At 36.3% G+C, this 27,955-nt stretch overlaps 1 protein-coding gene across 3 annotated transcripts in view; it reads left to right on the top strand.

The window, feature by feature from the left end:
- GSTCD (glutathione S-transferase C-terminal domain containing) overlaps positions 1–27,955 on the top strand; it is a 45,578-nt gene that overhangs the window by 699 nt on the left and 16,924 nt on the right. Inside the window, exons 2-6 of one of the 3 annotated variants that reach the window (XM_030947136.1) lie at positions 1,621–1,726; positions 3,058–3,489; positions 4,676–5,131; positions 8,365–8,619; positions 9,289–9,382. In XM_030947136.1, the coding sequence (XP_030802996.1) occupies positions 3,079–3,489; positions 4,676–5,131; positions 8,365–8,619; positions 9,289–9,382 (1,216 nt within the window). In that variant the 5' untranslated portion in view covers positions 1,621–1,726; positions 3,058–3,078. The remainder of the gene's footprint in view (positions 1–1,620; positions 1,727–3,057; positions 3,490–4,675; positions 5,132–8,364; positions 8,620–9,288; positions 9,383–27,955) is intronic. The other 2 variants (XM_030947135.1, XM_030947137.1) reach the window with 2 other exon arrangements.

The raw sequence follows: 27,955 nt of genomic DNA on the forward strand, positions 1-27,955 counted from the left end.
AGCTTATTTAACTGTTGTTTAGTGCATGTTGAAAGGGAAAAGAAAATGGTCAAAAAACAGTGCTGCTAGTGAAAGTTACACTTACATAATATTTATAATTTTTAAGTAGGTGTCTTTTATACCAAAGGTAGGCAACATTATTTATCTTTGTCTTTTAGGTTTTGGTGTAAATCCTGTATTGATCATTGCTTTTCATTTTCCCTCTTTCAAACAGTGTCTACTGTAAATACGGCCAATAAAATAAAAATCTATCTCTTCTCACAGAATTTATGGTCTAATTAGAGAAAAAAGTGCTGGGAAAAATACTGTGAGCAAATAGTGCAATGTCTTACTAGGTTTGGTTAGTTCTGTATTGCACATTTCATTTTATTATGTATGTTTGCATCTGCTTTTGTCTCAGTAAGCTGCCATGGAATTAGTAAACACATTTAATGGATGGGTAGTAGTTTTGGGAGAGACTTAAGTGAGAATGGGCAACCAGGTAGACTGTTAAGTCTTTGAATTGAAAATCTGTGCATAAATCCACAAGGGATATAGACTGTGCAGAGCCCAACCAGTGCAGAAAAGCACCAGTATTGGAAACAAAAAATATAGGAAGTGGCTTTATAATGTCAGTGCTTAGAGACAAAATGTTGGGAGGAATTCTTGGAAGTAAAATATGGGAGAGGGGTTGTGTATGGCAGTGTAAGGGTATACAGCTCAGTTGAAGTGATGGTTCAAGAAGGCCTTTTTTCTCACAGGAAACAATGAGAAAACACTTGTCGCTTACAGACAGAACTCCTGGACAGATTATTTTAGTTTCTCTTCCGTGAGAGATTTGAGAATAAAATTAGCCTCACTGTAATTTTTATTGTTGTAGACTGACCTTAAAAACCCCAAAATCTCACAGCCAAACAAACAACAAAGCCCTTAAAGAAAAATGTCCAAATTTTTGGCTTGCCCTAGGACAGACTTCCAGTGTGACACTGAACTATGAATTGTCTTTGTGCTTTTGCTTTTTCCATGTGTAACAGGAACACAGGAAACTTCCACCTTGCAAGGGTCTTTGAGAGGAAAGTCTGTGAGATGGTCAGTTCACTGGTGTGGTGGAGGGACCTGGAAATGTTTGCAATAACTAACAATTCAAATAAATCCAGACTGAGTGTGTTGATATTCAAATGACCTGTGTATTAAACTGCAGTCAATATAGAAGCCCAGTTTGTTAAAATTACTTGTAAGAAGTTTTTAAAAATAAATGGTAAGATTGGGTGATTAATAGCTGGAAACTATAGGATAATATACTTTGGAAATAGAAACCTTGTCAGAGTTCACCAAAATATTTAGGACTTTTGCATAGCATGAAAATGACCAAAATAGCTGATAGAGTCCAGGAACATCAAGTAGAAGAAAAAATTGAGTGAGGAGTGAATGTGTATGTCTGAGTCGTTTGCATGCCCAGCAAAAGATGGACCTGTGAGCTCTTTGAGTTCGCATGGAGAACAAAAATATTAACCCAAATGCATATTAGAGTACTTTTTAGTATTGGAAGAGATACTGTAGTCAAGAATAGGAGTTTAAATGCTACAAGCTATGGGTGTGACTGTGGTAGCAGTAACTCTTCTTGATTTACCTCTCTGGCAGTGCCTTCACTGGATGATTTCTACCACAGAGGTGTACTTATATAGAATCTGTCTCAACTTCCATGGTGTCAAGATTTACCCAAATAAAATATCTTGTGGTAAAGTAGGTATGGCATTGTGTACTGTCCTGTTCTTTGTGTGGCAGTGTATTAATTAAAGAAAAGCAACAGTACTCGTAGCAGAGCCACTGTTCTTGTCATTTAATGGTTTAAAAATGTGTCACTGTAACAGACATTAGTATTCTTAATGTCAGGTGGACTTGATTTTATTCTTCCACTCCCTTTTTGGGCAATTTGTTTTGGTCCTGTGTAGGTAATATAAAGTAGTAAGTGTGATGTACATATCTACATGGAAAAAAATAATAATCAAGGTGTATCAAATTAAAACTTTATTTTAAAATACTTGCATTTGTAAAAATGCAAGCAATTGTAATTGTGCAGACTTTATTAATCTAGACAGTAATGTGAAAGAGTGATGCTGTTCCAGTGTCACTCCTGCTTTATATATATGTATATAAAACCCTATTCTGGCCTCTCAGCAACATTTAAATTTCTCTTCCTCACTGTGCTCGAGCTGTGCTAAGAGGGCCATCTAGTGTCTGTGGCTTTTCAGTACCACCTGTCATCTCTCAGGTAATGGGCAATTCTGCTGAGTGATGGAGCAGAAAAATTACTGCATCAGTGCCTTATGTTAAACTCCTATGGAATACTGTAGTAGGAAAAATGTAGCTTTCAACCCACTGTAAGGAAAATTAATTTGAGTTTTTAATATACTGAGAAGATATTTCAGCTCTGCTACTGTTGAATTGGACTGGTTTAAAGTAGTTGTGTGTTTGAGGTGTTCATGTAGTATCATGAGATGAACTTGTTTATGAGTCCTTCAGTTATTATCTCACCCAACTCTAGATTAATTCTTAATACAGAAACCAATATTATTTCCCATGGCCTAAACACCTGCTATAAATGACTTTTAGCAGTTACAAAAAGAAAGATGTTTATATTAGGGAACTGGCTGTTTTAGATATGTGCTTAGGAACTTGTTTTTTAAATAATGCATGGTTAATATTGTGGGAGATTTTAATATAAAAAAACAAAGCCTTGCTCTAAAATGTTTGTGCACTTAAAAATTGAAAATGAAACATTTTCTTTAGGTTTTAGTTGGTGTCAGAAATATGCTAAAATGTAAAAAAAAAAACCCAGATTTACAGGGATCATTTTCCAATCCATGATCTTGTATGTTAAGAGACGGTGTAGATGTGAAATCATTCTTTTCTCTCAGAAAAGGGCCTGCCAATTATTTAGGCAGGATGTCTTTAGTAGTGTCTTATGTTAAAGTCAGTTGTAGCAGATTGTGGAAGAACTAGTGATTTAAATTTGTTTTTAATTTTTTTATAATTCTGTATTCTTTTATGGATGTCATACTCTGATTTCTATTTCAGGAACTTAATCTCAGGAAGAAGATGAAAGATAATGTCGCTGAAGAACATTTATATTTGGCTTTTTCTCATCAGTACAGAGATAGTATCTTTCCTCTTCATACATCTATCTCACTGTTTTTGCTCTCCTACTGTGACTGCAAATTATTTAAAGTTTTCTTAGTGCCGACTGGCGAAGATGTGGGCGATCAATGTGTGGCAAAAAACCTCGCTGGCGACCTTGAGGTCCACTTAATCTCCAGGTGTCAGCTTCCAGTGGTTGTGCAGAGCTGCAGTTTGCCTGCTGTTGTCGTGAAAGACGACAAATTCTGCCGAGCTGGGCTTTCTGTGGTCTTAAGACATATAATACAGAAAACATTCGAGGCAGATCCATCTAAAAAGGAGGTTTTGGAACTCTTGGGCTTTAAGAAGACCTGCTTAAAAGCCTGTGCTGAAGTGAGTGTGTCTCTCTCTTAGATACATTGATTGGTTTTTTAATAAACATTAAATGCTCTGAAGTAGACTCTTAATATTGATGTCAAGTAAGTTCTTTTAGTAAAATATTAATTTGCTTAGAAAATGCAATTTTCTCTATGGAGAAGTACCTGTATTTTGTCACAAAGATGAAAAATAATTATTTTGAAGATACTACTTTTTAGCAGCACAAAAAGAACCTTAATGTTAAAAAGTAGGTCAGATCTTTGTTTCATGTCTAGCAGTATAAATGAGTTATGAAGTTTGAAGTAAACTAAGAAATACCTAATTTCTTGCTGATTTTGATTTCAAGAGCAGGATATATTGTTAGCCTTCACTGTCAAGGTGGCTTTTGTGTTTAGCTTATCCTCACTAGGTTGTCCAGTGTCTTTTCAGCAGAGTGGCTACCTGGCCAGGTGGTCAGTCCCTAGCCTGTACCATTCCAGGGGATAAGTCCCTCCTAGGTGTGGGATATTCTGAGTTTCACATCAGTTCCTCTCAGTTCATTCTCTAGTCTGTGCAGGCTCATGTGAATAGCAGCTCTGCCTTGGAGTTTGTGGGGAATTTGTTGTCTGCTCTTCTCAATTCCCTGTCATCCTTGATGGGAGTGTATTCCATCTCCCCCCTCCAGGTAAAGATGATGAAATGGGATAGGCCTCAGCATAGACCCTTAAAGATTTCCACTGCTGACTGGCCTTCAGATAGAGTGTGAGCTGTTAACCAGCACTGCCCTTTGAGCTGAGATGTCAGTCCATTTATCACACAGCAGTTTGCTCATCTGGCAGCTCGTCCATCTAGCCTTGCCTTCCTCACTCCTCTCAGGAGGCAGAACTCCACCCTGGCATGATTGCTGTTTCCATGGTTGCCATTGATCACCATGCCACAGCTTTGTTTCTTATGAGTGACACAGCCACCCTAATTTTATGTCAATAATAAGGAAATAAAAATATGCTGTACTGGATAACCATTCTGTTATATATATAAGATTTGGCTTCCTAACTCTGCTGTTGTAATACAGAAATATCTGAGTTTCTAAGATTAACAAAGAATGTATTTAAAGCTGGAATTCCTTCGCTTGGAGTGATAGAGTAACTAAAGTAACCAAAAGTTGCTCTGGATTTTGTTTCTCTTTCTGTAGAGACATTAATTAAGTAAATGTATTTGACAGGTTAGCCAGTGGACCAGGCTCTGTGAGATCAGCATACCTCTGGCTGTTGAAAGATTTTTGACAGCCTCTTCTGAGCACTGCCAGGCTATTCCTCCTGACATTTTACTGCTGGAAAGGAAGCTTGGAGAACCTGTCCGAGTACATAATGATGACAAAATTCGAAGGCAGAAACTTCAACAACAGAAGGCAGGTGCCAAGGCTGCAGTGCCTGTGCTTGGTGAAGAAGCAACAGGGGAATTAAAACCAGAAGTCCATGAACATCCACCCTCAAGTTTGGAACTGAGTGTAGCTTTCTCCAAACTACTTGCCCAGGAAGCACCAGATGCAAACAGAGAGGCCCCTAACATCAGGAGAACAAAAACCTCTGACCTTCCTCTCTTGGACCACGTTTTTGCAGAAGGGCTTTATTTTACTGTGGCAGATCTAGTGCTTTTACCATGCATTCATCAGTTCTTGGTAAGCTGACAAATTCTGCAAATATCATTTAGTGTACATACACGTTTTTTAAGAACCTGAAAGTTGTAAAATATGTTAATTTGAACATACTGTGGTGTTTCCAAAGGGAACTTAAGCCGAAATCAAAAATTTGTCTCGTTTTTGTACAAATACAAAAACCAGGGATTGGTGAGGTCACTAAAGTTACTTCTAGATACAAAGCATATCAATGGTTAGTAAACTCTGTTAACTGTTAAAATATTATACTGAAATATTTTGGCACCAATTTGCCCAGAAAATAATAATTTAAAAATATTAGTGCAGGTGACTTGAGCTTAATTTAAAAACTAGTTCTACAGTGGGAAAAAACTTCTGTGGCAAGACTGTGCAAGAGTCTTGCTCAGCACAATCTGTGTATTTAGTTTTATTGGGATAGATGCATAGGAGAGATTTAAGGAAATTACAACTGTGTCTTTATTTCCCATCATATTAAAATGATACAGTGAGTTTGCCTCCTACAGTTCTGTTCTTGCAGTTACTCTATGAGATTTATGGCTAAGCTGGTGTCTATTCCAGGAACATTTGCATTTTGATTTTGCAAGTTGATTTGCCAAATTTCCCTTATGGTGTTTGAAAACAAATAGAATTCCTGGAGAAGATTATGTTAGTCAGATTGAGGATAACAGTCTCGAAAATAAAGATAATGACTATGAAATATTAATAATGTGACAAATGTCCACTTTATAACTTCTTTAACCATTATCATCATCCTCAATGGATTTCTGTATGATGATAGCAATATGCTGCCTTTGAATTGAGAGGATGACTTATTTTACAGAAATGCTTCTTAATTCACATCTGCTTTGTTTGTTTTGTAAATCACATAATTGGAGGTGAACAGCAACTTCTGTATGGTTGACACTAAACAAAAGTATTAAGACAAAATGCTTTCTTACTATTTAAAAAACTTTAATGTATTTCAGCCTTTGTTTTTCCAAGACCTTTTTAAATAAGAGCATAACTTTTTAAAGTAATATTCAATTTACTGGTGCTAGGCATGAGAAGATTTTTGCATCAGGCGCTTAATTGATTTCAGCAACGTAGTTGGAATCATTCTGTGGTTGTACTGTGAGCAGCCAAGAATTTTGTATTTATTGACTTTTTATATGTTACCCTTGAGCCCTGGTGTTCTGCTCATGAGCTAGGTATTTTACTGTACACTTGTGTTAGCTCACACCAAGTATTAGCCTGAAAACCTGGCTTTCAGTTTCATTTTTACCTAATTTACAAGAGCTCTGGGACTATGTTTATTTATTTCTGTTCTCTGGTGAATGATTATTTTCTAAGCAACTATACCTTGATGCCTACAGTTGTCATCAAAATTGAAAAACTTGCATCTGAAAGGTTCTTGCAGGCTGTGAGTTGAAACTGCTGTTGTTGATGGAAGTCCCCGAGTTCAATTCTGTATTCAAGTGTTATTTGTCACTTGTATAGCTGGACTTCCTGGATTGTGTTTAAAAAAATCACTGTAGTTGCAGTTCCACTTTGAATTAAGGGTGTGAATACTAATGAAGTCTTAAGTGAGTATGTGTCTGGAAAATATCATCCTATAAATATGAGGAGACCTGACTAGCTGATTGTAATTATAATTACCAAAGTAAGATAATGAAGCTGAAGGGTTGTTTTTCATTACCTCATTTCAATGCTGTTATCATTCTGAGGTTACCTTTGTTATGCCTTCTATTAGTTGTAACTGTTGAAAATTAATAGAAGTATAACAAAAGCTCAGATCCTCATTTGGGAAGAAACACTATTCACTTTTTAAAATACAATTTAGAACACTTGATAACAAGTGTAACAGTGCCTCTTAGAATTGCTTTCCAAAAGACTTCTTCCTTAACTGAATTAATGTGGTTTTGCCCGTGTTGCTATTAGGTTATTAAATTAGATACTAAAGTTGCACAGTTCATTCTTTTGCTCCTTTAGCTATTGCTAATTACTTGTGATTACCCTAAGCATATTATAAACACAGCATGCAGGAGAGCTGTTGGAAATGTAGTGTAATTTCAAGTTTTCTTTACTGATTTCTATTTCCATTCTTCGGACAGCTGTGGGGAAGAATGTTGGTTTTGCGTGGCCTTTTCTGCCTGTTCCTCTAATTGTTTTTTTAATTTTCTGTTTAAAGCAGGTACAGCATCACAGAATAGTTGAAGTTGGAATAATTGAGGTTGGAAGTCACATCTGGAGCTCATCTTGTCGAAGTACCCTGCTCAGAGCGGGGTCAGCTAGAGCCAGTTGCCCAGGATCATGTCCAGTTATATTTTGAGTGTCTCTAAGGAAACTTCACAACCTCTCTTGTGAGAGGATTATCTCCATTGTTCTAGAACATTTCAGAATCGAAACAAAAGTTATTTAATTTCATCAAATGCATCCTTTTTAAAAGTAGCTGGACTTCATCTTAAAAAGTGATTTGGATATATTTTTTTAAAATATGTGCAACATATTCTTACTTAGGAAATGTTTTTATTTCATTTTTTACACTTAAAATGCTAGTTTCTATTGGAGGCCACATTAACTCATAATCACATACACTTATTTCAGAAAATAAATATACTAGTTACCATTATTGTATAAAAATATGAACTTAAGATTCTAAAAAATAATGCATGATTAAAAAAAAAATACTCAGTACTAATTAAAAAAAATCCGCAGATGTAGTGCAAAGACTTGAATATAGACCAGGGGTAATGTATGCCTGTTACCACATAGTCTAAGGAACTTCAGGCTTGTAGTTCCCAGCAAAACAGCTGTTGGTGGATGAGCTTTTAAGGGGTACTAGTTGGAAAGACCATTCAGGTACCATAGTGTCATGTTTGGTGTTCAGTATTCATTGCAAATTACTGCATTGGAGTTTTTGTCTAACGACCAACCAAAACTAATTGTTCCTATGTTAGGAAATAGCACATATTTAAGTGTATTATTTATATGGAGTTTTCCTGTTACTGGCTGAAATTATTATTAAAGTTGGTCATGTAACCCTTTTCATCCTATTAAACAAATGGGAATTGCAGGTAAAGTCTAAATGGACAACTGGCAATTCCAACTAGAGCTCTGAACCAGCTTTTTTTTGTATTGTCGTCATGCTATGAGTGCTTGTGCTCAGCATGGAGCTGAGTTTACTCCTCTAGTTTGTGCCTTTCGGTCGCTTGTAGTAAGAAATTTACAGTAGCCACTTTCTCATTTTATTATTTTAGGTTTCCAGCAAGAAACAAGGCAAAAATCTGGTAAACTTACCACTGATATCCAGTTGGTATCGAAGAGTTCAAGAAGTACCTGGGGTAAAGAAAGCTGCTGGCAAATGCAACATGGAGCTTCTCCAGCTTCCAGAGTTGGTGTCTGCTCCTGAGGAGCAGCTACAAGACTCTGCTTCAGTTCCTGATGAGTTAGAAGAGGATCATGAAGACAGTCATTTTATAGGTGGTCCAAGGCCAACCATGACTAAGTTAATGGTAATTTAAGCTTTTTAATGAGTTATTTTTATAGCCACGCTTGTTTGATTGGAGTAGGTAGAATTTATTAGAATTGTACAAGCTAATTTTGACAGCCTTGAGCAGTTTAATACCCTTTGTTTGTCTTAAATCTGATATGCATTGACTTAGAAGTGATTCTACTTTTCTAATATTTGATTCATTCAGGAATTGGGCAAAGATAGGACTGCTGGAGCCCTATCAATAATTCTGAATAATCAAAGTAACTTCTTGTTTGAATCGCAATATTGTATTTCTCTTTTAAAAGATATTTACATAAAGAATGACAAAAAACTGTTGCTTTTATGTTTGGCTTCATTATCCAACCTTTTCGATTGGCTTGGGTTTTTTTGAACATCTGGGAATCCTAATGAGTTTTGTTAAAGAAAGCTGTCCATCATATTCCATAATTCAGTATTTTTTTGCATAGAAGCTGACAGCATTTCCTAAAAAAATTTAGGAGAGATTTTTTGTGAGAGTGAGGGAAGTGCATCATTTGAATGTTGTATAATGTAGAGTCATCTGCCTGTTCAGTTTCACTTAACTGACAGTGTTGCAGTTTGATCTGGTGCCGTTAAATTTAGTGAGAATTTTGATACCATCTTAAGTGGGTAAATGGTCTTAACTTATTTTTCTCCTTCTTTCATGTAGGAAAATGGAATTGAAGCAAAGTTTTCTCCTCATCCATGCCCCAGCTGGACCCTAGACTGGACCAGTCTTCCATCTGCTGTCAGTCCTGGGGAAGGTGAGAGTTTCTATGTCTATGTGTGCATTTAGGGTCTTCTTCTGGTGGAGCAACTTAACTGTTTCATAAGAAAATGTGCCAGTTTTCAGTATGTTTCAGAACTAAGACAGATAAGCAATTTCAATCTGTATTAAAATTCAATCTGTTTGTGACACATGGTGACATAACTTCCCTCAGATCATCAGCAGTTCATGAGCAAACTGGGAACAAAATATTGGCCTTGATTTCAGTCAGCACTTGAAACAACCCAAAAATCCTAACGAAACTCAGTGCTTGGTTGAGTTTTCCATGGAAGCAAAGGCATCCGTAGATACCTTCCGTAGGAATAAAGTTACTATAGTTGTCAGTATGTACAGATGGTAAAAAGAGGGTGGCAGGTCAGAAGAAAAGTGTATATAAAAGTGTGGGTGGTCACAATGTGAGACAGAAGGAAAATCAGATACATCATGTGATTATTTCCCTGTACTGCTGATGTATGTCATCAAAGGAAATGTTTTCATTTTCTCCCTAGGAAGGCAGAAGCTGAAAATTTTGGGAAGAGGGGTCTGTTGAAATAAGGCTGTTGAATGGACATACTGTGCAACTGCTGATGATATGTGAGGTTTGGGAAAGAGGAGATTAAATATAATTTGTGACCAACAAAGAAATGCAACATCTTCTCTGTGGCTTTATTAGGTAGCATTTTAAAGGGGGTTTCATTCCTTTTTGGAACTTCAGTCAGTCATGGAGTTTTTGTTTGTGTTCCTGATCCTATGTGTGTGAATGGATTCATTGTTTTCAGGTTCATTTCCTACTTACTGCAAAGGCTTTGTGAGTATTTAGATCAGTTTGGCTGGATATGATTAGAGGTGCTTCCTTTAGGCTAATCCAAAGCACATTAAAGGGAAGGGGAAAGTGTGTGAATGTGGGGCTGGATGGTGATAACCCTTGTTATTTGCTGTTTTATTACTTTGAGGATATATGGAGATAGTAGCCTTTGGTACTGCTACATTTTTTCATCAAACATTGTGTTCACTGTGAAACAAACAAAAGATTTTTTTTTAAAGCAGGATTTTTTTCTTTAAAACAGCTTTTTATTAATTAACTTTTCTTATCCAGCTGTGCAATTCAGAATGAGAGGTAACTGACCTACAGTCTTACAAAGCCTTATTACTTTTCTCATGAGTTGAAATACTTGTTAAGCAGGAAGTAAAAGAACCTAAAAGAAGTGCTTTATTTGTGGTATTTCATTTGAAATGAACCATCATTGCAGTAACAGTATGCGTGAGATGGTATTTACTTACAGAGTAAAACAATGTTTACATTTGTAGTTTAGAAACATCTTTGAAATTTAAGTACCTTTGAATAACACAGGCTAGAACAGTAACACACAGCATGGTGTTCCAGTTCTGTGGAATTAACTGATGCTTTGATAAACAGTCTCTCAAACAACAATCTTGAAGGATCAGTATTAGCTTCAGCTTCCAGAACTGTTATTAAGTAAAGGATACTTTATTGTAGTGGCCTCTCAACAGAGAAAAGAAAATTTTGAAAATTTTCTAACCCTATCATAAACAAAATTAGTTTTAGTTAAAGGAACAGCACTTAATGATGTAATTGTCTTCTAACCAATATGAAAGTCTGAGTTTCTGTCCATGCTGAAGTTGTTTGTAATTGCTCATAGAACTGAATAATATTATAACTGGAATAAATGGTGTATTAGATGCAGATCTATTTGATTTGAAACGGTCAAAATTGATTCAGTATATCCAGGTTGTTTCTGGGATTTTTTTGTGTGACTAGGTCACTCTTATTTTGTTCTGCTTTTTATATTCATATTATCTTTTGAATATTTTGACTTGAAAAATGCTTTCTGAGTTGAGAATACATTATGCTTAAAATCATAGATGATTTAGGGGATCTGACATTTTATGAAAACTTTTGCTAATCAAGATATGCAAATTGTGTATTTTATTTTGAAAGTTAAAAGCAACTGTATTTTTAAAATTAAATCCAGACAGTCATTTATTCTGTAAAACAAAAAGAGTTTAAAGAAACACTTTAAAGTTCTCTATTTCACTTTCAAGCCTGTCAGAACTCTTTGAAAGACTTTGAAGTTTTTTTTTAATAGTGTTTTAGCCTATTTCAGTGACTCAGGCATCCTGAAGCAGGAACTCATCCTTCTTCTTCAGCTGATCTTTCCATATCAGAGAGCTCTTTGCCTGCAAGCCACATGGGTGTAGCAATCCAAGGGAAATTCAACTGAAGCTGCTTCTCATTAACTCCCCTTTAAGTTGCAGTTTTGCTGCACTCATTTAAATGAGTTTAAATCACATTTGTGTGTGCATTATATTTTGCAGTTCAAGATTTGGAAATCCTGTCATGGCAATACAGCTAGGTTGCTTCACATTCTTGATACATACTTGAGAAGTAAATAATTTTCAGTAACAAAGAGAAAGCAAAAATGCTCATTTTTGTAATATTGGCAATACTGGTATATCTTCTTTTACTGGCTTGCCTTAAAAAGAGTATCCTTGCAAAACTCTGTATTTTGTATGTGACTCCTTAGGATCCTTTGACTGTTCAGGGATATAACATTGTGTAGTTGGCCCGTGGACAATTTTCATGGAAAGTTTGTATGCAATTACTAATTTTTAGACAAAAAATTCTTCAAGTTTAACTGGAAATAATAACTTAGGCTTGTCACCAAACCAGATAACTCATGGATGACAATGTACACTGTTCCTACCGTTACTGTACTCTTCCTCCCTTTTTCTTTTGTGATTGTCTTGGGTTACCAAGCAAAACCATGGAAGGGAATTAATTATTTTATATTTTTATAATGCCTATTTGGAGACAGGAGGCAAAGCTACTACATGTTAAATTAGTATGTAGTAATGATTTTTAGGCACAATGATTTACTAAAATGTATACTCTTTGAAAACATAGCTGATTTCTATGCCTCAAGAAATCAATGCATATGCATTATAAGCAATACAAGTTCAGTATATTTATGTTTGCTTGAAGTCTGTTGCATTTTCTTAAGTGATGTTTTGATCTAGATGACAAGCCTACAGCCTCTGAAATATTCAAAATCTGCAAGGAAAAAATAACACTTGCTAGTGTATCTTATTAAAAATCATACTAGAAAGAATGATACCAAGTTCTAACAGCTGCATTTTGATTCAGTTGAGGACACATTCTCCTTGATGTTTGGCCTGCTCTGTAAAATCCTGTTGTGATGGGTGATTGATAGTCTTTCATGTGGCTGACAGTCATACTGGATGGAAGGTGTCACCTTTGTTTCAGTGCCTTGCTCTGTGGAGTAAGTGTAAGCCCTCAGAGAATTACTGAAGCTTTAATGCTTCATATTGAATATCTCCTACAAGAAAGTTCAGGTTTTATGAGGTCTAATTGCTGGAGGTATGATTTTTACAGTTCACGAGTCCTTGTTGATTGGGTATTTATTAGGCTTTGGAGAGCTTTGTTTTGTAGAGTACTGTACATAAACTTTAGTGTAGGCTTTTTTAGTCCTGTTGTGGTTTGTGTTTGTTTGAACATACTAAAGAATTAAAATTAAATACTGCAGTTTGGCACTTGGAATGTTTTACAGATTTATGGCTTGAGCACTGACGACAATTCATAATGATTTGTTTTTTTAAATTCACAGTTGTCTTGGTTCTGATGGTTGAAGCATGTTCTTGATGAATCCACAATTAACTTTGACAAAATGTCTGCACTTGACAGTCAGTGGCCTAAGCTGACTTTACCTGTGTGGAATTAGAGTGTGGTCTGCCCTATATAGAAAAATAAGTTTTATTTGTTAGACTGTGAGGTTTTTCTCTCTTTTGTCTCTGAAGTTATTAGACATGTGGAAAGGCATAAACCCCAAAAACATTAACTCATAGGTGTCTAGCAGATATTTTTTTAACAAGGCTCTTAAATTAATTTTTCATATCTTAACCAGAAATCTTTAATAAATTTTAAGTAGCCTGCTAATTAACTCTGCCCTTTGTTTCATTTAAACTATTTGGTCTTTTTTTACTCCTGATATAATTCTAGTAGAGTTTACTAGTTTCCTTCTCCCTTTTATATTTCTGTGTTCCTTATTCATGGGATCACAGAGCCCCAAAGTTACATTATTCATCTCTTAAACCAGAAGTTTAGAGGTTATTTGTACTAAGCACTCCACAGCATGTAGGTGCAGGTCATTTTTTGTGGAAAATTACTGTTGAGGAGTGAAGGAATGCTGACCCATTCTAGCAGTTATGGTGTGGAACAATGTCCAGCATGTTATGATTAATATGATTCACAAAGACATTTTCTTTTGAACATGGCTCAAAATCATCATCACAGGTATTTTTGGGGAATAGAAATATAGAAATTAATATCCTTTAATGGTTAATAAGGTGTACTTGAGTGATATGGTGCTACAGAGTGTCACTTTGTAGAGAGGGGGGTGATGACATATTTATTTTATTTGTATTAATTAGAAGTATTTAGGAGGAGTTAACACTTTTCTGTCTCCAAATATTCTAGATATGCTATTGGATAAAATGTTAAATTGTTGTTGACATTACTCTTCATAATGTTTTTCCAGAAAATACTAATATCTTAGTATTTGCAGTTAGTGTAAAATTTAAATTGATTTTCTGTAGCACCAATCTTGACTTGAAAAGGGATATTTGATCTGCTTCAGTATTCTGGTATTTCTTGTTGTAAAATGTCTTCGCTGCTTATTTGAAGATTGTTCTGTATGTTTTGTCATTAGACTTCAATCCCAGTTACATCAATGGTAGGGTGTACAGCTTGTGTCCTTTAGCTCTTTTGTGTCACCCGTTTGCTATATCCCAGAGTGTGAGGATTCATCATCCACTTACCTGTGTGGCATAATCAACACAAGGATTTAAACTTATGGGGATTTTACCCATTTTTGCAGTGTTTTTATAGGTCACTTATGTTGCTGTTTTCTGTACATTGTAACTGAGGGACAGGTGAGTTTAACACGGCTGTTCTGTGTTTCCTCTGCAAAGCCTAAGCTGTCCTTTCAGGCAGAGGCATCAGGAGACCTTTGGTACCCCTGCAATAGCTCTTTGGCTTTTTTACTTTCTTCAAAGTGTAATGTTTAGCTGTGCAACCTGTCTTTCAAGAGCGGAATCAGAGTTTTTCTCAGCTCTATGTGTGACTTCTGGAGCTTAAAATCTTCACAAACCACAGGAGGGCAGCACAATCTCTTTGGATATGGAGCTGTGCCCTGGTCTAAGGAGTCATCCTTGAGAAAGATGCTTTGTATGTGGCAGTTTTCAGCTCAGTAATCTCTAGTCCCAAAATATGGGATCACCTGTTGTAAAAAGTGATTTAAAACATTTTTCTCCCTCTTTGCGTTAGAGTTGGTAATTTAACTGTTGACACATTCATTGTGCTGGATTACGCCTGAAAGCAATAATTGCTGTATTACATAGCAGAGTAACAACTTCTGCCTTGAAAGTTTTCAAGTCTTTGAAAAGAGGTAATAGCTGAGCAGTGAGTGAAGGAGAGGGAAAGTTGATCAGCTCAACTTCTGCTGGAGTTTTATATTCTTAAGGGAAAAGGAGTAATTCTGGGAAGTTATTTCTAAGGAAATGAGGAGCTTAATGAAAACTTCTGGAAATTTTTTTCTGGCTTACTAGTGACAGATATTTATGCAAGAGATTTATTGTTTTTAATTGGTCAATAAATACTGCAATAGTTCAAGGGCCAATGTTTTGGAATTAAAAAACATGGTAGCATTGTAGGCTAGGTTATGGCTGAAATTCAAAGGAAAGGGAAATAACTTATTGAATAGGTTAGAAGAAAAAATAGACAAATGGAAGGATGTAAAGGAACTAACCAGTAACTCACTAATTTTTTATTTTGTAGCAACACTCTGGGCACATATGTGACCATCTTCATTAGGATGGGAGAGAAGTGGAAGTCAGAATGTGGAGAGCTGTGTGTCCTAAACATTGCACAGGAGCAAAACATTGAAAATGAGCCCCAGAAACAAGGCAAAAAAGATTCTCTCTCTTAATTGAACCTCTTATGAATTCTCTTCCTGATATAGTCCTGCTTTCAGAAATAAAGGCACTGGGAAATTACACAGAGGATAAGATCAGATTGACTGAGTATGAGAAAGAAGGTATAGTGTCTGTGCTTAGGCACAGAAAAGACTACAACCTAGAAAGCAAATGAAACTGAGCCCAAGTGTGTCTCCTTCTCTTTCTCAGTGACAAAATAGTGCAAAGACATCAAAATAATTTAAATTATGTTCTCATTCAAGTTTATTGACACTCATATTTTGTTCTGGGGCTAAGTCCTTTAAAAACATTATTTGTTGCTTCTTTGGGGGGAAAGTAGGAGTTGCTGGAAGTTGAAATATTTCATAGATGATTTAATTCTTTTTTTTGTAATGATCTTTGGAGAACCCATTAGATTATTTGTGAATAGATAATTCAAGCTGTGTTCTTAATTTGGAATTTTGATTTTACCTGATTACTGAAACTATTAATCTCTCCTACTTAATATTTAATATCCTTAAGTAGTTATTTCTAAGGCTACAGGGTAGTTTCCAGGTTGCCCAGATTTTATGTGCATTCATAAATTATCATAGTAAATAAAATGGAGTTTTATTTTGTGGTTATTAAAGTAAGCGATTTCCTGCCGAAATGTAGGCAAGCATGTTTTGAACAATTTATTTTCCAATGTCAGGATTTTGTACATTGCAAGTATAGAACAAGTATAGAAAAGTATGTCAAAATCATTGCCGAGGTATTGTCAAGTTTTGTGCAGCATTAGTGAATTTCTGGGAGCTCTTCACTGACATTTTATAAGGAGTTGATGAGTCACAGGATATTTCATCCCATAAGATGCACCTTGAACATCATGTGTGTGCTCAAAGGTGAGCACTGTGCGAGGGGCTGCGTTCACCTTCTTCTTCCCTTCCCCAGGCTTGCTGTGTTGCAGAGCTGAGGTACGGAATTCATTTCCAAACCATAAATCAACTGTGACAAAGTGTGAGTTAAGGAGGAATTTTTCTGTCGCTTGGAGTTGGTTATGGATTCCATCTGCATTTTCATTGGTTTTGGATATTCATGTTAAGAGCCATGAATGCATTATTTGATTTGGATACAGTTTTACATTGGATAAGGTCACGAGTTTGATTTTGGCTTTTCCTGAAGGCAACTTTTTATGCACAGTTGTTCATTTAAAGTTCTAATCAGCAATTTCAAGGAAGTCAGTACTGCTGTGTTTAAGAAAAAAACCCCAAACCTCATAGTGTTAAAAAACCCCATAAAATTATTTTGGATGATTCATAATCTGTTCTGAGTAGTTTGATGCTTTCAGAAATTTTAATTACACAAAGGAAAGGCCAGACTACTGTATGTTTAGTGTTTTATTGAAGCTGATATTAATTATTTTGTACTCTAAATGCCTCTTCTCCAGATGGTTTGGAAATGCTTCTGAAAAGTTAATTTTTGGCTCATGTCTCATGTCAAATTTCTGGCATCTTACCATAGCAATATCAGAAGGAGTTCACATCCTTTTGAAACTTTTAAAGCATTGAAGAGCAAAGGCAAGTGGGAAGTTCATCTTTTTGTAGAATTATCTTCTAAGTGTAGAAGAATTGGAGAATAATCTCAATATTAAAATGAGTCAAACCTAATGTGAAGAAGTAAAATTTGTCCCCTCCTGGTGCAGAATATTGATCTAAGCATCCAGAGATAATGGAGAGAGATCTGGTGCTTGTGTTGCAGCTTGGGCTTTAAAAGTTTTGTAGGTCTGTCATGGAGTTGTTGGTCTTTGTGCTGGTGTTTGAATGGCTCATGTAAGTAGTGTGAGTAGACCAGTTGAGGTATCATCAGTGTAGTCATTCCATCAGCACACTTTCCCTGGAATTTTCTGATGTATCTGATTGGTGAAGGACTCTTAAATCTGCTTAAATGCTCTTGAATATCCCGCTTGCAGATCTTCCATGTGTTCTTGTGTTTTTAGTGACAAGAAATAAGAAACAAAAGAACATCCTCTCACCTCAAAGTTTAAGATGCATCTGAGTGCTTCCATGAAGCTCAACTGGACAAACTTTTTATCTTAGCTTTTGGTTGCATTGCCTGTTTTCTGCAGAATTTCATTTGTTAGGAACCAGAGTATGTTGGACAAAAGTAAAAATGGACTCTGAAACTCTGCTGTTTTATACAAGAACTCCTTGCTGTCCAAAACTTTGTACCTGATACTTTAAGGCTGCACTGAACATCAGCTCAGGTGGTAAATGGTTCTAGGCTGGATACATAATTTTCAAGGCTGCGTATGGAAACTGGTTTTCCTTCTCTGCCCTTCATAGCTTGAGACAGGGAGAAATGTGGATGCGTGTCATGGAGTGCCATGAGCTAGCATTTTGTGCTGCATCCTGGATGGGGTCATGAGTTTAGGCACAAGTTCAGGGGGATTTAATTAACCAGTGTCTTTAGCAAACAACACAGTCCTTTTACTTGTACAATATTTGCTAGTTTTGTGCAAGAAATAAGTCAATTTGTAGATATATTATCTTGAATCATGCCTCATATTTCTATTACAAAACTGTAAGTACTGTGAAAAGTCTTGTAACCAGGAGGTTTTTTTTTTGTATGTAACTTTTAGAATCAAAGGTTAAGAAAGGATATTTACTCTTGAACAGCTTCTGAATTTATTCTTGTAGCTAATTTGGTTCTTTACCCATCAAGTATAGCTTTTCTATGTGTGCTAATGCTGAATATTGAGGAATATGATTATGAAAGCCAACATAAATGGATATATAGCTATCTTTCAAAATTGTTAGTGTTCTATAACGTATTTTTTTGAGCACAGTCTATTACTTGACAACTTTTGTGAAGCACTGCCATTATTTTTTCAGTATGCTCTCATTATTTTTGAAAGCCTGAAAATTATTTCTTCATTAAAACAATCTACTTCTCTAGAAACAAAACAAAGCCCCCAAAAACCCAACCTGAACTGAGACAGAACACTTCTTAATCCTCTATTTTATGCTACTCAAAAACATCTGCCAAATGGATTACTTTCCATCTTATCTGCAGCACGGATTTGAAATTCCTCTGCTTGCGCTTGTTACCGGATGCTTTGGCCCACTCGTGATCTCACTTGATGTATATTGGCATTATAAGCTCTCTGTAACTTAGTTGGATGATGTTAGGTAAGGCATAATGCAGGAAATAAATCATACCTTCAGTCAATCTTTCTTGACATTTTGGATCTTAATTGTTTTGTAAACACAGGTTAGTTTGTTCTTGTTTGTGTTGCCCAATTCCCCCTTTTTTTTTTTTTTTGTGGTTAATACATGCATTTTGCACATCTGTATGTTTTTAACTGTGCCATGAAGATCATGGTCACAGCTGATTCCCACTTGTAGGGAGCAAGTAGAACATATGGCAGAGATTATCAATGCTGAACTCCTATTTGAGCCACAAGGTCAGAAATTTCATGTAAAGATCAGGTTGGTAGGTTGTTGCAATGACAAGCAGTGGGGCTGAAAATCACAGGAGTAACTTTCTGCAAAGCATTGAAGTTGCTTGTAAATTGCACTTTGCCTGGGTTTGTGTCACATTCAAAACATGCTGGTTTAGGTGGACACACTTGTTCATGATTGTGCTGTTGGAAAGATTAGCAGATTTTGTGGTATATTTTTTTCCTGAAAGTCCTGCAAGGATAAATTATTCTTGAATAATTAGGTAGTATCTCATATCTAGTTCAAGACTCTTTATGAATATAGTTTTTTTGAATAAGTTGTTGATAATTTTAATAAATATGGAAATAGCTGCTTAGAAACTGTCTGTTTCTTAAGCTAGTTAAACATAAGGAAACTTCTTTCTGACTTTGTATTTATTTAGTAAATTTAATTGTTACAGTGGCTTGTAGAGCTTACTCTTCCTTGCTGCAACCATATGTGTACTTTGTTTCAGAGTAGAAATAGTCCTGCTGAGGTCGTGTAAAAACAGAGCAACAAGGCTTCAGTAGAATAATAACTTTTTAATTTTATGTTGTTCATTAAGATGACTCAGATTTGCTACTGTGCAGTATATACAATACCAAAGAAATGAGCATTAAGACTAGTTATTTCTTTTGTATCAGAAATATGATACATAGGTGAGTGCTCCCTACTGCAGGAATTTTATATTTAATTTAATTTTGTTGTGTGTCAGAGAATGACAGAGCACAGTGCTCAACTAATTCTTCTGAATTATTTTCAGTACTAATTAATTAATTAAAAACCCCAGCACTGTAGTATTTTAGTTATTAACTCAATACAGCTTTATGGAAATTCAAATCTGATAGAATGTGGTCTGTTGTCCATTTGTAAGACATCCAGTGGCTGCTGCATGAGTAAAATTAGAAGCATACTTTGTTATTATATTTTTTGTATAAAGCTGCAGTACAAGAGAAGAAATGGGCTGTACAGACTTTGATTTATCAAAGGATCTGAATTCCTTTGTACTTAAGAAGGGAATTGAATGGAAAACCACTGATTCTCTTCCATCCTCAAATTTCAATGCCTGTAGACTATCTTGCAATTTTCTGCCAATTTTATTTGCCGTTATGCAGGTACACAATGGAGGTTGTGTTTACTATTACTATCAGGTTTTCATGGCTTTTTGAATTAAAAATACCTCTTAAAATTACTGAATACTCAGTTAAGAATACTTCTGTAGTCTCATACAGTCTTTTTCTTCCATTGTAATAAACCCTTTTCTGTGTAATTGCAATATAATTTTTATTATAGATATGCTTTTTCTGACTTTGGATCTTCTCAGCTTGGTTTACTCCAGAAATGGTTTAATGTAAGTAAAATAATCCCATCAAAGTGCCTCAAAATAATCCCACTCTTAAAGCAGAAACACCCATTTTAAGGATTTTATTTGTATAACACTATTGATTGGACTGATGAACCTTCTCACTGTGGGTTAGGCTTTGTGCTGTGCTGCATTAGGTACTGTCAGAACAGTTTTGTCCCTTTGGCTTGAGGAGAATTTGCACACAACATCCATACCCCATTAGCTTACTGTTCTCCAAGTACTTCCCTTGCTCTCTGGGTAAATAAGTGCTGGAGCATCTGCAGGACGTCTGTCTCAGAGCTCCCAACAGGAGTGTGGATGTCGCTGCTCTCAAAGGTGGGCTCCATGCAAAGGTGAAGGATCCGTGTGTTTCTCAGTTCCTTTCACCTGCTTAGGGGAGCTTTTATTTCCTTGTGACCAGTATCACTGGGATCTTTCCTTCTCAATTCCCTGCACAGTTATAAGTCCAGAGAAAGAATGCTGGCTGGCAGTGTGTACATTTCATGTAGAATGGGATGCAGTAGGAATTTTGCAAATTCTTCTGTGCGGAGTTTGTCAGTAGGAAGGCTTAGGACAGGGGGGTAACAGAACGTGCAAACTATTAACCCCATTCTGAAGGTGACTATTGCTGTCTGAGCTTGATATGCATTTGCTTAAGCCCAGTTTGTGTGTGTACATGTGACAGACCAAATTTGTTCAAATATACCAGATAATCCTTGCAGTGTAAAGGTTTTATTTTCCTCCTTATGTAGTGATTTTAGAATGTCCTCATTTTTAAATGATATGAAGCATTCCTATAGTCATTTATCAGAAATGTGTGCTTATATATATTAGAACAGGTTTTCTTTTTTTTTTAAAAAACAGCTAGCTGAGGCAGTGCCTAGCAGATGCACTACTGAGACATTTCTTCAACAGGTACTGCTATAAAGTCTACAAACTATTCATTTGTTTCAGTGCTAGACATCCTCTCTTACAGTTTATTAGGTGATGTTGGGGTTTGTAGCTGCAGATACTTGGTGACCTATCAGATCGATTTCTGCATCAGCATTAAAAGATGATGAGAGAGTAAATGTGTCTGTATGACCTCCAGTACCACAACTCTATCCACATTTGGTGGTGGTGAAGGAAAAGGAGTTCTGAGATGGTTTTTGCACTAGAAGGGCAGTAGGGCTTCCAGAGGTCTTATCCAAAAAAACATTGCTGGGATGACTTTTTGTGCTGGGCTTTTTTGTTTGTTTTCCAGCTTTTGGCTCCTTTGACATTATACTGGCGCATAAAATTTGTGTCAAAGCCCATTTGTACACAGCAAGCTAGAAATAATTATCTGTTGTTTGAATATCTTAGGTTTATAAGTCTATGTTTAATTGTGTATTTTTCCATTAAGGCAGATGTTTCATGAACATGCCTTCTGGCAGTTAGTGGGAGATATATTTTCTTTTTAAGTTTCTGAAGGCAGATATTTCTTTAGTCTGAGTCTTTGTTTAGTTGACAGAGCTGATTAATTTCTGTTGGAAAAGAGTTGATAATTTTTCATTTCTGTTGGCTTCAATTTACAGAAATTCAACAAGCTGTTTGAATTCACTTTGCTTCATGCTTTGGTTCATGCAGACAGTTTTTCTGTCTCCATCCCCTCAAAACTGTTATAAAGTAACAAAATGAGTACATGAAGGGGATACTGTTGTACATTTTATCCCCTTAACTAATTAGTACAGAGGTTTTGTGTGGGAGATAAATTTATGGGTGACCTTTCTGTTTAGTTAGGTGGCCTTAAGTATGCTGGTAGTTTGTAGAGTAAACAGAAGTGATGTGTAAAGCAGAAAGCGCTGCCCTTTTTCTGCAGCCAGCTGCTCCAAGTGTCTCTCCGTGGAGGGGCCAGATGAAGTCATGACTTTGTTTTCCAATGCTCCCACTTGAAAAGCCTGGGGAGCTGGAGTGCAGTACTGGGCTGGTGCCCACAGTTTCATTAACTTTTTTCCCCCCATTGAAATCCAGGTCTCTGTTTCAAAGATGGTTGAAGGGATTTATGGATTTTCTTGATGATTTGCTTTTATAAACTATGTAAGAATAATACAAAAGGCCACCTGGCACAAAGCTGCTTACAGCCCAAGAAAAAGGAGCCTTTTATTATTAGAACCATTGATTAGGCAGTAAGTGCCAATTTTATGTATTTGTTGTCTTGGAAACTCACTTTTGCCTCTGCTTTGGATTTCAGGAAAATAAATTAACCTATGACAGTATTTTCAAGCTTGGGTACTTTTATTTCCTTATAGTAACAGAACACCCCCTTCTGCTCTTTTGTCGAACATGTATGGAGGTCGTGGGGAACTGTGTGCACAGCTAACTTTTCATCAGTGTTTCTGAGGTTATCTTTCATTGGATTAGCCAGAATTTTTTAAAAAAATCCACCATTAGACCTTCTAAGAATGTATTTGTGATGGGTTGTGTAGCATAACCTGGCCAGTCCTGTGTTATTTGAGAGGCATTTCCCCCATTTTTAGTGTGTAGTCCTTCAGAAATGCACTAAAACACACTCAGATTTTATTTCATTTTCATCTTCTAAACTTGATGTAAAATGTTACTGTCTTCATGTTGCATGTTTTTGACTTGTCATGAAGAATTTCTGTTTATGACAGGATTGTTAAGCTTCACAATCTTTGTGACATAAAGGGTGCAATAAAGTAGCATTAGTTGGTAATGAGTGATTATTGCTATGTAATATGATCCAGATGACCACACCATCATTTTTATATATTAAAAGGAAAGAAGTGGATATTTGTTTTGTTTATTTCATTGGTTTGTCTTCCACTGCATCTTGGTTTGTTTGTGCTGATTATTGTCAAATTGTGCTTTACCTAACTTGGCAGGGTTTGAATGGGTAATTTGGATTACTGACAACAATGAAAAGGAGCACTTTAAACAGAAGCATTCTGCAAAATGCCCTGATTGTGTTAGTATGGATAAATAAATATCTGTTACAACTTTAAAGGTGGTGGGGGTACCAGTGGCCTGGCTGTCTTTAGGAATACATTTATTACAAAACCTGGGTTATTTTCTCTAATAGCAAATGCCAGTCTTGATTAGCCAGTGGTCTGGTTCTTTCTACATAGTTACAGCACTTCTCCAAGCTGAGAATGCTGAGATAGATGTTGGTTTCAACCCAAACTGCTTACTAAGAGCACCATGGACATTTTAAAGGGCAGTTTAGGAGCTGTACTTGGCCGTGGCATGCTACCTGCAAAGTTGCCGAGCAGGCATTCTGTGACAGGCGCTTAGTTGTGGCTGAGGGACTGCCATCTCAGCTACTTGGGGCTTACTCATTGTGCCTTCATAGTCTGAGAAAACACTGGAGGGAAAACACTGGGGAAAGAGAAATGCTGATTGAAAATTTTTGTTAGTGGTGGTTTTGATTGTTTGCTTTTCTAAAATCTGTTATGCAAATTACTAATGGCAAAAATTTATTTATTCTGGAGGTTAAACAAACTTTAATGTTGATCATCAGTGTTCACAGTAGTAAACTGGTAACCTGGCACAAGCAGATACTGATATTCAACATCAGAGATTAAAAGAACACTTACCCAAAACTCACTTAAATTGTATAGAAAATATGCTACTTAGCTATGTATTCAAAGGAAATAATTGTGTTTGCTATCTGAACTGCAGTCCATTTTGATTCCCCTCTGCCCCAACTTTGCTTCAAAAATTAATTAGAAGAAAAAGAAATGAAAGGAAAAAAGTTGAGTGGTCAAGCAGTTACTGTTACTGAATTAAAACCTTATGATGGAGTTCAGTAATTCCTGTATTTCCTCTGAACTCTTGGATGTTTTTTCAGCCCTTTTAGGTAACATAAAGCACATGAATACCAAAGACACTTATTTCATACAGCGAATTCGATTGAATTTCCTAAAATTTTCATAACTCCAGATTTATACAGGATCAAGCTGTAAGTGCTGTAATAATTGCAGTGTGTAGATCAGACAGAATTTAGAGAATGGAGAAATGTGTAAACTTGGCCTTTCCCTGTGCAGCTTGGATGCCTTTGTTTGGAAGTTATATACAGCCATTGTGAAATTATGTTATTTGCATGTTGAAATGTCATCAAAACTTTGCAGTGTGGGATTTAATTTTTGTAATGATTGAAATTCAGGATGAAATTTCAAGGATGAAGTTCCTTTTCATCAGGATGTTCTGGGGGAATTCCTCCAGCCATTCATCTTTGTAAAGTAAACAGGCTTAATATGTCAAGTTCAGCTGAAAGTCCTGCTGTTTGTCCTGCAGCCAGTTGTCCAATTGCTTGACACATAAGGGCTAAATGAAGCATGTCTGTCTTCCAAGCAGCTTTTTTTTGTTTCTGATTTATTATTTCAGGCTCTCTCACTCTTTCTGATAAGCAAATCAAAGACCGGAATCATCCAAATTATCAATATAGCTAATATGGTTTTTTTTTCTTAATTAGAGGTGGTGATGGCAATTCATGAGTTGGTGTATATACAATATATCAGAAGGGGTCTTTTGGGCTTCCCTTTAATTCTGCAATTCATGCCTTCCTGTACAGAGGCAATTCAGTCCTTACCTTTTCCTTACCAATCAGTTATAAACAATTCAGCATAAGGAGCTCAGCAAGGGAAATCTCTGTTCCTGCTGCCTGTGAAGTGCTGAGAGCTGGTCCCCTGCAGGCAAGCTGCTGCTGGCCAGCTGGGAGTGGGAATGGCTGTGCCTTCTGGCCCTTGCTCTGACCTCGGCACGGCCTCAGCCTCTGGTGCCTGCTGGGGAAGGAGCTCTCCTGTTTTCACAAGGACAAGCACTCCTAGTCCCCGGGGAGAACTGGCTTCAATTCCCCTTTCTCAGCAAGACAGTAGCTGGTAATCAGTATATTAGGCTGGTGAGAGGTAAACAAAACATTTGATTCTGGTTTCCTTGTCAGGCAGTAACATCTTCATTTGAAGATATTTGCAGAAAGTGAGCAATCCCTGCCTCCCAAGCCTGGATGTTGCTGCCATGTGGTATAATACTGTGCATAGGTAGAACAGCACTCCTTTTGGGGTTAGAGACCTTTCCCCACATTTAGTACAGCACAGGCTGCTTTTCCCTTTACTTTATTCTTCCCCAAATGTTTTATCATCTTTCACTTTTTAAGTTTTGTATTGCTGTGCTTTCTTCTTCACATCTTAAACACTTCACCATAAGTGATAGATGGGTTTGGGCACCTAAGGAGCATAAGATACAGGCAAAATAGCTGGCTTGATGGAATCCTGACCCTAAAGGAGCGAAGGTAAGTCAGAAAGGTGAAGAAAGAGGAATGGGAGAGAGGGAGTGTATGAATACATGCGCAAAGAAGTGGAAGAAGGGTGACTGCAGAGTCTTTTTTTTCTGCCCATAATTCTGTCATGACGTTTTAAAAGAAAATAATTCCCTAATCTTTGGGATTCTAGAAAAATAGCTTGAAAGTATGAATCTCAAAGGCTTCAGAGCGAGAAGAAGGGTGAACAGACATTGTCATTTAGCTTAAATGTGTAGGAGCTGAGAACTTTGGAACTAATCTAATGTTTTGGGAAAGGGGCTGACACATGATTTTTGTGAAGATTGCTGTTGACAATGTTATAATGTGAAAAACTTGGAATAGCATGGCCAGAAAAAATGTACTAAATGTGGATAGCACTCATTAATTTAAGTACCTATAGAGGCTTCATAATCTAGTACAAAACAGTTTAAAAATAGTGTAAACAGTAGATTAATGTGTTAAACTTATGTTAGGTCTTTGTTTTCTAGTTTGCTTTTTGCTGAATATTTAGAAGGAAAGTTTTGAAGATAATTAATTGGGAAAATACCAAACCACGAGTCTTTTTAAAGTAGAACATAGTTACATTCAGAGAGACCTTAACATTATTTTCATTTCTTTTTACTAGTGGCTGTATGTCTTTATGGTTTTTAAAGATGCCCTACTCTTTTCTTGCTTGAAAGACTTTAATGCAAAAAAAAAAAAAAAAATAGAGCAGGCCAAGTTCCTGCTTAGGTTGTCAAGGGTCAGTTTTCATAGCTGTTTGACCTTTTTAGACTACACCAAGATGGTGTGTGTGAGATGTAGGGGGTTTTTGTGCCTGAAGTGATAAAACTATTTTGCACAGCTTGCTTTAATAAAGAGCAGATTGGTTAGTAACATCAGGAGGGACTCCTATCTAAAAAAACCCAATAAAATGCTCCCATGGAGTGCAGTTGTCTTTCCTGTCCTTTTGATTATTGCCCAATGTATTTTAAATCATGCATTGTAGCATTCTCTTCTCCTACTCCCTTGGCTGTAGCTAAAACATCATCGCATTTCATCATAAAAAACTTTATGTAATAAAAAGTAATGTGGCCTCTGGGATTTTCTTTTCTGGCCTTACCTGTTGACTCAAAGTGCATGCTGCACATTCTCCAGAGGAGGAGTTCATAGGCTTCATTTGTAATGTTTAGGAGGTTTTGTTTGTTTGTTTTCCCCCAGCCCAGTGAATGCTAGGACCATTTTTACAATATGTGCACATGAGTGACTTTAGGAATGCTGCTCATTCTCTGAGGCTTCTCAGGAACATTCAAGTGTTCCAAGTCTGGGCTTTGCAGAATGGAGCTGATTCTGAGCTGCCAAGTGCAGAGTAGCCATGTGTTCTCAGCTGTAAGGAGGCTCCAGGCAAAAAATTTTGGCCATTATTTAGTCCCAGGCTTCTCAGAGGTTAGTTAAAAAACAAAACAAAACTTTCCTGAAAGTCTAATAATTGTTGGGATGAACTAAATTAATACAGTGCTCTGATAAGAAATGGTGAATAGACATTGCAACTATGCCAAGACAACTTAATAGCAATTTTGTTCATTTAATAGAGATTGCAGCTTCACATACTTCTAAAAGCAGCAGAGTTGGCACGTGTGCCTGTTACCTCTTTAAAAAGTAAGCTTTTGTATGCGCTTTTACCAACTAGTAATAGCTTGTGGGATGTTTCCAAACCTCATAGTTCCTGAGTATGTTTTGATAAACATCCAGTAGGGTGGGAAAAAGCTTACAAAAACAACAACAACAAAAAAGCCCAGCCACCTACATCAGAACTGAGTGGATAAATGTGACTCCTGATTGCTTTTATTCATAAAAATACACTCTGGCCTTCAGGATATGTTTGCTTCTGCTTCAAACAGGCATATTATAAAACAAGCTATTCTATAAGAAGTTAGTATTAAAAAAAAAGGAAAATCAGGTTTTCTGTATTGCAACCTCATCTATAAAACAGTGTTTTCACTGAATCTCTAGCTCATATTTTAGTTCTCTAAGAGAGAATGGAGAGAGAACTTAAAAATGAGAGGAGGTGAGGTCTTGGAGAACAGTAATAAAAGCAGAACCCTTTAGTTAGTGTTGCTGTGTGGATTTTTATTCAATATCTGTGATAAAGTGGTATATTTAATGATGAGACTAATGCATTAAAACTCTGATGCAAAAGTAAAGAAATATTTATACAATCAGAACTAGATGGTTTGGTTTTTTTAATTTGCCCCAACTCCATTACTTTTAAACTTAGATCAGAAAAGTGTTTTAAGAGGAAATCGATATTTTCATATCCATTGTGTTAAAAGAGAGATCAGAATAGCAATTTTCAAATTTAAAGAAAGAGCAAATGAATCAATAATAACCCTAAGCTATCTGATCTTGTATCTGATTGAATAAATGTTTTAGCCTTTGTAAACAAACACATCAATTTAGTTATAATATAATAGACTTCTATTTCATTGAGAGCTAGAA

This window comes from Camarhynchus parvulus, chromosome 4 (genome assembly GCF_901933205.1).
Source record: "Camarhynchus parvulus chromosome 4, STF_HiC, whole genome shotgun sequence".
Taxonomy (NCBI): Eukaryota; Metazoa; Chordata; class Aves; order Passeriformes; family Thraupidae; genus Camarhynchus; species Camarhynchus parvulus.